Below are 12,132 nucleotides of genomic sequence, written 5' to 3'. Positions count from 1 at the left end.
ATTAATAAACCATTGTATCTGGTCACAAACCATAATATAACATAGACTATAGACAAGAGAATCATTAATAAATGCCCAAGCTGAGCTCAGAACAAAGTGAGTGCTTTGGAGGGCCAGGGTTGGGCATGCACATTTCACAAACAAGCAGTATTGTGCAAATAGTGACTCTGACACTAACAATCCTTCAGTCCAATGTTTTAATTTGATTCAAAGCCAAAGTACCTGGTAAACACAAACTTTTAGATGCTTCCTGCCACCACTATCTTACATGTGAGTGAGAGAGTGTGTGTGAAAGAGTGTAAGAGAGAAAGAGAGAGTGACAGAGAGAGACTGAGAATGAATGAATGAAGATGGCAGAGCTTGTCATCAAAACTTTGGTTAACATCGATACCTGCACCCGGCTGGAAGCCCAGTTAAGAGTTTATTCTTCACGAACACTGGGAAAGCACTAGATCCTTTCTTATATTTATATACTTTGGTGTTTAGAAGAATGAGGAGTGTTATTGAAATATTTAAATCTTAAGGGGTTTCTACAGTGTAGATTTTGACTCTTCCGCCAGAGGAAGAGTCCCAAATGAAGGGACATACTGTAATTAAAAGATGAAATACTTTGTAATGGACGGTACCAAGCATAGCTGCGAAAGGGGGAGGGTTGAGTATTGGGCTAGCAACACCATCCCATAAAAACCCAAAGCTACAGAAATGCCAACAGAAGCTTCAGAGACTTCATATCTGGGGCAGGAAGGAGACACCAAGAAGATGGGCTACACCTGGGAACAACCTATAGACTGGCCCATTACACAGGACTCTGGTGAGCTGCTGTCAGGTGCTAATGCCCCAGTAGGGATGACAGGGGGCGTAATTATAAGTGAAGTCATTTTGAAGGATGTGGCAGCTGAATCATTGGGGGATTTAAAATGAAAATTGGCAAATTTTTGAAATATTAGGGAAATAAATGCAGTGTGGAAAAGAGGGGTAAATTAGCCATGATTATACTGAATAGTGAGGCAAGCTCGGGGGGATGACTGGCCTTCACCTGCTATTTCTTTGTGTCCTGTTACGTATCAACCTCCATAATGAAGCAGATACTATACATCAATCACATAACTCAGCAAGATCCGCATTGCATTAACAAAAACCTTTTACTGCTAATACCAATGTATTCTCCTGGACCTAGGATACATTATAAAATAACCTCGCAGATGCTGAGAAAGTTGGACTGCGATTGTAACCAATCTGTACCTTGCTCGCAGTATAATCCAGTGTATCCCATGGGACATAGACAACGGTTCTTCTCACATGTCCCTCCGTTCATACATGGGTTCCCCTCTAGGCAGCTATCTTGAAAAATTTCACAGTGTACACCTACAAACAGAAGAGACAAAATAATACTTCAGTTCACATATTAATGATTTAGATGAAGGGATTAAAAGTAACATTAGCAAATTTGCAGATGACACAAAGTTGGGTGGCAGTGTGAAATATGAGGACGATGTTAGGAGAATGCAGGGTGACTTGGACAGGTTGGGTGAGTGGGCAGATGCATGGCAGATGCAGTTTAATGTGCATAAATGTGAGCTTATCCACTTTGGTGGCAAGAATAGGAAGGTAGATTACTATCTGAATGGTGTCAAGTTGGGAAAAGGGGAAGTACAATGAGATCTAGGTGTCCTTGTTCATCGGTCACTGAAAGTAAGCATGCAGATACAGCAGGCAGTGAAGAAAGCTAATGGCATGTTGGCCTTCATAACAAGAGGAGTTGAGTATAGGAGCAAAGAGGTCCTTCTGCAGTTGTACAGGGCCCTGGTGAGACCATACCTGGAGTATTGTGTTCAGTTTTGGTCTCCAAATTTCAGGAAGGACATTCTTGCTATTGAGGGAGTGCAGTGTAGGTTCACAAAGTTAATTCCCAGGATGGCGGGACTGTCATATGTTGAAAGATTGGAGCGACTGGGCTTGTATACACTGGAATTTAGAAGGATGAGAGGGGATCTGATTGAAACATATAAGATTATTAAGGGATTGGACACACTAGAGGCAGGAAACATGTTCCTGATGTAGGGGGAGTCCAAAACCAGAGGCCACAGTTTAAGAAAAAGGGAACTCCATTTAGAACGGAGTTCTGGAAAAACTTTTTCACCCAGAGAGTTGTGGATCTATGGAATGTTCTTTCTCAGAAGGCGGTAGAGGCCAATTCTCTGGATGCTTTCAAGAAAGAGTTAGATAGAGCTCTTAAAGATAGCGGAGTCAAGGGATATGGGGAGAAGGCAGGAATGGGGTACTGACTGTGGATGATCAGCCATGATCACAGTGAATGGCAGTGCTGCCTTGAAGGGTCGAATGGCCTACTCCTGCACCTACTGTCTATTAACCAGGGTTAAAGAAGTGCAGTTCTCCAACAGAAAGTGACTACTTTCTTCAAATTGAGAAGTAAAAACAGCAGACGCAACAGCAATTTCTTCACTCTGCTGGTGGTTGCAGGGTAGGAAGAGAGCAGCGGATGTGTGCAGAGATCCCAGGAAGACTAAGCCTGCCAGCTCGATCCAGGTGTTCCAGGTCACAGTGGGATCTGCAGTTTGTCCAATATGATGAGAAGAGGGATGTATGTTCTGTGGGGAAGGAGGAAGGTATAGTTAAGATGAATGGAGGAAAAGTAGGAGAATGGTGATGATGAGTGTGAACTTCACAGCTTGATTAGCCAATCAGAGACTGTGATGTACAGGAAAGTGGAGAGCTCTGTCAATCTGAAGGAAATGGAGAAGCTGGAGTGACTACAAGCGATGGGTGTTGGCCAATTGCAGGCTGGAAATGTCGGGGGAGTCCCCTGGCAGCCATTTGGGCAGTAATTCTGCTCAATACAAGTGGTATTGAAAGGAACACATCTACAACCTCCTTCCCTTTGACGCCTCCTGTCCCCTGCCAGGTTTCTCATCCACTGGGGAAACCTGGTTTTGGCATTAACACTTAAACCGTCCCAGGAATATGATGACTGCTGCTAATTGTATCTGTATGACCAATATCATCTAGTGCCAGTGATTTTCAGACACTCCAGTCTTCATTTATAGATTTGTGAAGAGGTGTGCATATTATTATTCACCACTACTGTCCAAGTGAAGAGAAGTGTGAGCTCACCGCCAACTCACCCTGATATTCACTTGTGCAGATGCACTGATACTCGTACTCTCCAGTCATCAGACACCTTCCACCGTTCAGGCAAGGCTCACGGTCACATGGTGAGTTGTCATAACACTGATCCACATTTCGGCTCTCAGTAAATGTGTAGGAGATGTCCACTTTCTTCCCATTGATCGACACCTGGTTAATAGCAGATAGGCTTTACACATTGTATGCAAGCACACAGTGACAACAGTCCGCATACAACAATCCAGGTAGCAGCTGCTAGTTTATAACCATATAACAATTACAGCACAGAAACAGGCCATCTCGGCCCTTCTAGTCCGTGCTGAACTCTTACTCTCACTTACTCTTACTTAGTTCTAAGACTTAAACCAGAAACCGTGACAAAGTATTTTGCTTTTAGTCCAATCATAACTTTAATCACTTTATTTTTCAACAAATATGCAAGGAAAAATGCAGGAATAATGTTTGACCTGGAGTTGGAGGAACTTAGCGTCTGTAAAAGGAAACAGACAGTTGATGTTTCAGGGTGAGACTCTTTGCCTGGGCTTTGAGACTTTGAAGATGAGTAACATTCTTGCCAAAGGGCCTGTATTGTGCTGTAGGTTTTCTACGTCATTTACCTGGGAATGGGTTGAGGATAAATGCTCTACCAATGTGTTATTTACACTGTGGGAGAGGGGGAAGAGGAGGGCTCGATCAAAATAGGTGTCTCTCACTGATCTGCACACAATGTGTAGTGAGCTGAAAGTAACTTCTCTAATCTCTGGCCCATGGAGTGATGCTTCAGGCCAGGGGCAAAGGGAGAACATGTGTACAAGTAGGTTTTAACAAATGACATAGCAGATGTTGCCACGTTCTTAGAGACTCACCTTGGCAATACATCCATCAATTCCTTCTGTTACATTGATCGCTTTAGGAAGAATCTCTGACCTTGACACACCACCAAGATACATGGGGCTTCGAAGATTAAGGCCTTGGCTTTTTCCTGGAGAGACATTTCGGACCTCTTCTTCTTTGTCGACAGTCAATGAGCCATTCCTGTCATGTCGGTATGCTCTTAGCCGGTGCCATTTGTGGAGAGACACTGGGTTGATGCTCTTCAGAATAGCTAATCCTGTAAAAACCCAAACAGGGGCAGGATTTCAGTAAATGAACCCAAATTAAAGAGAGGAATCTGGCTGAGATTCATTACCAGAAACCATTTCCTAATTGGGACATTGGGGTGGGATGCACAAAGACTCTGCTATTCCTAAATATGGGAGCTCTCAACCTGTCACTGCCCCCTGTTCACAGCTAAGAGACTACAGCAGGTAGAGGCTGAACACAAGGATGTCCACCTCTGGTGCTCTAAGGATACGTGACTTCCTTTCCCTTCCTGCTCTTTGAGGCAAGGGAGAGCGTGTTCTCCAATGGAACCCTCCTTGCACCAATTAACAGGTTTGTAGCATTAGCAATCAGACCCACCCTGGGCAGGCCAGCAGAGAGGGGCTATAGCACAACAGCAAAGTGGCAGTGATGCTGTTTGTCCATTAGATAGGCAAGTAGAGCAAGTTGCTGTACATCTACTGAAGGGGGTTTGTGTGATGTTGGTGGGACCCAGAGTAACACCAACATTGGAAGATTTCTGGAAATGGGAGGGGCATATACCTTTTGAGCACTCAGAAGGGAACAAAGTTCCAATACTTTGTAAGTAATTGATTTCTGATCCTCTTTCAGACACACTGGGCTGTTCTAGGAGAGCTGATAGTAAACCAGTTGAATAGGTCCTAGTGGCCCATGCACAATCCTCACCAAACCAGAGATGATTCCCCAAACTCTCTATTGTTTACGAATATCATGGTCTTCTCATTCCCCTTCTCTTCCTTATATCAACTGCCAACAACACAGTGGAAACAAGCAAATCCTGGATCAATAACCAGCATCTCTCCAAGGAATTGTCCATCTCATTGTCTTCTCCCAAAACCACAAACTTCAGCCTCAAAAGGTGTCTGGTTTCCTTTGTACCATCAGGGTGACAATTTCCAAGCGTATTGCCCTCTCACTCAGAGGAGAATCTGGCACCCCTTCCACTCCATCAATAATATAAAGCGGCTTCTAGAATAAGAACTCAGCACTCCTTGTATTGAACATCTTGCTGATGAATTGCTGTACCTTGTTACTACCCCTTGCTGTAGAAGTTCCACAAATTTCCACTGCCCCCACAACCAGGTTCTATTCATTGCCACATCACTTCTTTAAGAAAATAGGACTTGCAATGAAATCAACCGGAAGAATTCAATGGCAATGCTCAATAATAAAGAAACAATTTAATGCTGAAATGCTTGAACCAGATTAAGCTCCACCAACCTGATCCCAAGTCATAGCGGAATTCCACGTGCTCATTGAGCATGGCAATAGAGATGAAGTCATTCATTTTCATCCTCTTCCCGCTGCTGTAGAACATAAGGCCTGTAGGCGAGCGAGGTTTGAACTCCAGCTCAATTGTCAACTCATTGTGAACATTTGTCAGTGGTGGATATGTCACAAAGGAATCACCCCCTCTGAAGGAAGGAGCTGTAATCAAGACACCTATGAAGAGACAGGAGGTGAGTTTACTTCGTGAATCTGCATCCTACAAAGTATTAGATAAGGAAAGTAGATATTTAGTGGGTCTATGGATCCATTTGGGTTACCTGTTGTCCTAACATTGGTGAAGATACAACAGCTCACATGAGCCTCTGTTCTCCTTACTACTCAGGACCCTCACAAAGTTTATGTTATTTCTAAGGTGCTGCATCCAGAGAGGGAATAAAATCGCAAAAAAACATTGGATATTCTGTTCACTGAAGCCTTTAATTAGTTGGTTCTTCTTGAGTAGGCCGTTAAAACCTCTAGCATCCTAAAGCAGATGATAGAATCCTCAAATCTTCACATGTGCTTCTTCCAGTTTAGTACAATAGTACAATTGGCTAACATATGCTTTGATGTTGCATTCTCTGTATTAGTCAAAGAGTTGTAGTCACACAGAGCAGCACAGAAACAGACCCTTCATCAATGACTACATCATGTCATCATGTCTACTACAAACCTACAGACTTCCACAGCTACCTAGACTATTCCTCCTCCCACCCTGTCTCCTGCAAAAATGCTGTACCTTTCTCTCAATTCCTCCGCCTCTGCCACATCTGCTCTCAGGATGAGGCCTTTCATTCTAGTACAAAGGAGATGTCTTCCTTTTTTAAAGAAAGGGGCTTCCCTTCGTCCATTATCAACTCTGCCCTCTATTGCGTCTCCCATATTTTATGCACCTCCGCCCTCACCCCATCTCCCCGCCAGCCCACCAGGGATAGAGTCCCCCGGTCCTCACCTATCACTCTACCAGCCTACAGATCCAACGTATAATCCTCTGTAACTTCCACCACCTCCTACGTGATCCCACCACCAGCCACATCTTCCTCTCCCCCCCCACTCTCGGCTTTCCGCAGGGATCGCTCCGTACGCGACTCCCTTGTCCATTCATCCCCCCATCCCTCCCCACTGACCTCCCTCCGGGCACTTATCCCTGCAACCAGAAGAAGTGCTACACCTGACCCCACACTTCTTCCCTCACCACCATCCTAGGCCCCAGACAGTCCTTTCAGGTGAGGCACCACTTCACCTGCGAGTCAACTGGGGTGATATACTGTATCCGGTGCTCCCGATGTGGTCATTTATACATTGGGGAGACCCGCCGCAGACTGGGAGACTGTTTTGCCAAACACCGGCGCTCAGTGCTCCAGCAGTGGCGGGATCTCCCTGTGGCCACACACTTCAATTCCACAGACCACTCCCACTCCGATATGTCTGTCCATGGCCTCCTCTACCATCAAGGTGAGGCCACACGCAGGTTGATGGAGCAATACCTTATCTCCCACCTAGGTAGCCTCCTACCTGCCGGCATGAACATTCAACTCACAGACCTCAGTTGATACTCCTGCCCCCCCCTTATCTATAATTTTAGTCTGGTTCTCTTTCTCTCTCTTTTTCCCCCCTCACTATAACCTCCCCCCAGCCCTACCTTTCTTTCTCTTTTATTTCCCATAATTCTCCACCTTCCCCCAGCCCATTTCCCTCCAGCCTATCACTTCCCGGTTCTCCTCTTCATCCCTCCCCCCATTTCTTACCCCCCCCCCCCACCGACCATCCCATGTTACTTCACTCCTGATGAAGGGTTTCGGCCCGAAACGTCATCACTACCTCCTCCCATAGATGCTGTCTGGCTTGCTGAGTTCTGCCAGCATTTTGTGTTTTTAATTATTTCCAGCATCTGCAGATTCACTCGTGTTGCCTTCATCAATGAGACCTTGCCAACCATCATGCAACCATGCACTGGGGAAACTAAATTACTTGGGTGATGACCCTGGTCTTACAGCTTCCAGCCACTTCAATTTTCCATCTCACTCCCACTGTACCCATTGTGTCTTTGGCCTCCTACACTGAAGTTCAAGGAACAGAATCTTTAATCATGTTAAAGGTCTCAAGACTTGACATTGGATTCAACGATCTCAAACGACCAACCTTCCCAATTTTAGCCAGCTCTCTTGAAGGGTCAGCAACCTGTGATATCAGCTTTGTTCAGCACATATGCTGAATATCACCAGCATGCCCTGCTTTTACTTTCAATTCACCTGTCAAATGGAGAATCACTGCTCTGCAGCTTTGCTTCAGCTTCATGATTCTTCCTGACATCTTTTTACATGTTTACTTAGTAAAAATCCTCTCATTTCAGTCTTGACTCTACTTTCTTCTCAGAGCAGAACACTCTAGATCACTGTAATCTTCATGAAAAGATCTTTCCTGATTCCCCACTCAACTTTATTCTAAATAAGGTTCACTGCTTCCTGATTCCTTTACCAGAGAAAGTGATTTCTCTATGGCTATGTGGCTGACTGTCTTCATTATTTTAAACAGCTTGACACTGAGGAAATTACAGTTGATTTGAAAAGTAAAAATCTGTGGATTCAGGAAAACTGAAAATAAAATAGAATGCTTTGGAAACCGTTAGCAAGTTGGTATCTTCTGGAAGCGAGATACTAAAGAGAAGTTTTGGTCTGACGATCTTCAATCAGAGCAGTTGTGAAATGTGAACTTCAGGATCCAACCTGCACAAAGGTGTTAGCTTTGCTCGGGGCTTTGTTTTCTGAGCTGACAATAGGTGAAGTTTTCCATTGCCAATGCTCTACTTCAAACCAGCCAACTAGATGTGACAAATTAAAGTGAAGTAAGTGTAATTGGAATAATTTTATTTTCTTCCTGTCTAACATCTCAATACATTAACAATAAGACAGAGACGACTATAACTAAAAGAGAGACTCACCATCCATACACTTTGACCCACTTTTACCAAGGTGGCAGCGGCAGGTGTAACCGAGGCCATCCGGTCTGTTCACACAAGTTGCATCTGGACCACAAGCCTCTGTAGACCCAAACCAGAAACAAGTATCATCAACTGCATCCATCACTTCCATTCCCCCTCCTTTCCGGCACTTAATAAATCATTGCAACTCCTTAAGGTAAGTTTGAGCTACAGAGGTGTTTAATGTGATGATTGGTTCTGCAAATGGATACCACCAATCCAACTAAGAACAATCAAAACATGTCCCGGTTCTTCAAAACAGTGGAACTCTTTCCCTGATATCCTGCAAACCAATTCCCCACTGCAGACTCCAGTGGAAACTAATTAGCTGTATGACTACGCATATGAATTACTTTCAGTTCTCAGTCAAAACCTTGTCTGACCGTTATCAATAGAACTTGTGCAGCATTACCGCTTCCTTCATGGATGGAACTCAGTCTCCAGGATCAGTTATTCTTACATGCCTGACCCGTTGATCACACCAAAAGGGGAACATTCACTTTTTAAGGTCTAATTTGATATCCCCAAATCTTATCTATTTGATTTTACTGACTGTCTTCATGGAAAATTGACTTAACCCAGAGAATTTCTGAAATAAGGAAGATAATTAAAGATAACTTCTATTCTAAACATGTATCTACCCAACATTTCTCAATTCTTATGGTGTTTTAAGGCAAATCAAATCAAGTTGTTTAATTATCATTCAGACCATACAGTCAAACGAGACAGCATTCCTCTGGGGTCAAGGTTCATAACATACATTCAAAATAGAAAGAGAGAGAGAGGAAACAATCAAACACATCATTATGCAAGAAGACACACATATAGTCCCAGAGCGACATATAAATTGATGGTACGGCTCCCAACAATCCAGCCTGTCATTTCAGGAGGGCAGCATCCAACCAAGCACAGGCTCCACACTACATTGCCTCCAGCATTGTCCCTCCTGGACTGCAGCAGCAGGCAAGAACGCTTCAGACCCAGTCCTCACTACAACCGAGGCCACACTGCTGCCTCACCACGTGACTCTCCACCAAACAAGGGAAACAGGCCTGCAGCATCTCACATTATCAATGTTTTTGCGGTCACAAGAAAAACGTCCAAGACAGTCATGGTTGCACTGCACACTGCTTTCTCACCACCAGCTCCGATGTCTTCGAGTAGCAGGTGGCAGGATGTGCTGCACCCAGGTCAGCTCTTCTGAACATAATGTGGCCCGTCCAGTGGCTTCCCCTTTCTCAGACCCGAGTGCCAGCTTCCCTCCTCTGACTTGCCTGCCAACTGACGGCTCTGAACAGATCACTGATGTGGTAGACCTGTTGTACCCCTTGTTCTTGGGGTTCAGCATAGTCTTACAATCATAAAAAAACATATTTAAAAAAGAGAAGTGCAACTTTGCTTGGTTGAGGCTGCTGTGTTCAAATGTGCTGCCATCTTACTGGAAGCTCACAATTATTTCTGAAGTGTTGTTACTGTTCTGACAACAGTTGAGTTGTGCATAATGAAAATCTATAAACCCCAAGGAAGCAAATGAATTGTTAATCAGGACCATTTCCCTACTTATCTAATCAGGTCATGATTTACTGTAAAACAGTATTTTTGAAGGTGCACTCTACCCTTGGACTCTTCACTGCTGTGTTGTGCTGCTTTGATTTCAAAAACAACAAACAAATGCTTAATTTAGAGATGAGCCTCTGTGCCAAATTGGCACCACATCTTGGTGGTGACTCCTATAACTGTGTGTCATCTTTCTCCAGTCCTTGTTTTGGAACAGATGAAATGAAAAGGGTCAGCAAAACAATTCCCCTTCTGTTATCCCAGACACAACAATACTGAGGATTAATTTACCTCTCTTGTCGGCAATGTTTCAGAAGTCACATTTACCTGGGTGACAGTGTAGAGCCTGTGAATGTTCACAATTGCTCCCAGTAAACCCTTCCCTGCAGTGACACACATAGCTGCTGGTCTCAGAGTCGACACATTGACCTCCATTCTGAAAGAAAAGTATTTATGTCCTCAATTTTGGCATAATTACCAAATATATTAACATTATTTATTCATACTCCTTATTTCAATAAAGCTTCATGTAACAAGGAAGACTAAATAAATGACAGAACTAGTATAAATATGTTTCTAAAACCCATTTCAGAGATATGCTCATGGTGTTAACACTGGGAATTAAATGTTCTACGGAGCATGAACTTCAGAAGGAATGAAAAGGGTCAGCAAAACAATTCAAAGGGAAGAGGCATCGTTGAGGTGGGGTATTCTTGAAAACAAAGATAAATAACAAGATTGATGTAGCTGAGGAAGCACCAAGAGGACAGATCATTAAATCAGTCCATTGGTTTATTACAGTCACATGGACCAAAGAACAGTGGGAAATCCTGGGTTTATGCTATCCATACAGATAATATCAGTGCATTGAGGCAGTCAATAAGATGAAAGGTGATTGTGCAATATTGGTGGAAATGGGAGATAACAAAAAAACACAAGGAATATTTTACAGTTTCCCTCCACATACGGCAGCTGTACTCCTTGGAGAAATGATTTGTTGAAAAATAATTACCAAGATAATGTAACAATTATGGGAATCTTTAATTCTCAAAGAATAGATAAAACAAATTAGCAAAAGTAGTTGAGAATTTGTTAATAGAACACATTAGAAATAGCTTAGGATAGTTGCTTAAAGCAATACAAAATGTAAATAACTTGGAAAAGGTGATTTCAATTTGATTTTCTACAATAAGGCATAGTTAATCAATGGTCTTGCAGTAAATGTTTGTAATGGGATGGAAGACAGAATTCAAAATTGAGTGCAAGATTGATATCCGCAGAACCAATGTCCTGAACTTAAATAAACCCATTCTGCTGGGTGAACTGGCTCAAAAGTTGTGATGGTAGATAAACAAAGGGAAATACATAAAAAAAATTTTAGAATTCTCGTTAAGTATACAAAGCACTGAGAAATTAGAAACTCAATGACAAGGTGATCCATCAATGATGAGCTAAATAGGCTCTAGCCTAGGAGAGCAGGAAGGTTCAATTCTGGGAGAGTTTTACAAACCAGCAAAGGAGAAGCAAAAGGAAACAGATAGCAATATTGCTCTGTTCCTGCATCTGTGTAGTGCCCAGTGGTAGACCCAGTTTCACTGGGATTTCCCAGCACTGGTCCACTGAAGTGAAAAGGAATCAAAACAAAAATTCCAAAGCAACGTACGAGTAATTTTCAAACTGACAAGTGAACAGTAATCTAAAAAACAAATGAAGCCTGTACCTTGCAAGGATTATCTTTGCAGACGGGACAGTTGGATATTCCCTTGGTTTTCAGGTCTGGAGCTGAGAAGATCACCTCATCACCTTGAATGATGAGCTGGCGGATGCAACCTGTTCAGAGCATAGAGTTCAATCAGTGTGGGCTAAATATTTGGCAAGCACCACAAGAAGATTTGTTTATTTCCATCACAATGAACGACCGCCCAAAAGATGCACAATGCCAGGATTTATTGTCTATTCTCAAGTGTCTCTGAATTGAGGAAGCAGTTGCAGGCTGGTTCAGGGCCGACATGTCTTCAAGGCTAGGTGCAGATCTCCTTCTCCGAGTAAAGTTCTCTTAA

General features: G+C 43.2%; 1 protein-coding gene across 3 annotated transcripts in view; it reads right to left on the bottom strand.

The window, feature by feature from the left end:
• Window positions 1-12,132, bottom strand: part of hspg2 (heparan sulfate proteoglycan 2) — a 521,654-nt gene that overhangs the window by 39,963 nt on the left and 469,559 nt on the right. For all 3 annotated transcript variants that reach the window (XM_059951673.1, XM_059951675.1, XM_059951674.1), the window contains 7 exons: window positions 11,793-11,902; window positions 10,400-10,508; window positions 8,477-8,575; window positions 5,488-5,709; window positions 4,011-4,255; window positions 3,144-3,315; window positions 1,243-1,365 (listed from right to left, as the gene is read on the bottom strand). In XM_059951673.1, coding sequence (XP_059807656.1) covers window positions 1,243-1,365; window positions 3,144-3,315; window positions 4,011-4,255; window positions 5,488-5,709; window positions 8,477-8,575; window positions 10,400-10,508; window positions 11,793-11,902 — 1,080 coding nt within the window. The remainder of the gene's footprint in view (window positions 1-1,242; window positions 1,366-3,143; window positions 3,316-4,010; window positions 4,256-5,487; window positions 5,710-8,476; window positions 8,576-10,399; window positions 10,509-11,792; window positions 11,903-12,132) is intronic.

The sequence above is a fragment of the Hypanus sabinus genome, chromosome 27 (assembly GCF_030144855.1).
Source record: "Hypanus sabinus isolate sHypSab1 chromosome 27, sHypSab1.hap1, whole genome shotgun sequence".
NCBI classification, from domain to species: domain Eukaryota; kingdom Metazoa; phylum Chordata; class Chondrichthyes; order Myliobatiformes; family Dasyatidae; genus Hypanus; species Hypanus sabinus.
This window is presented reverse-complemented; position numbering and strand designations above follow the sequence as displayed.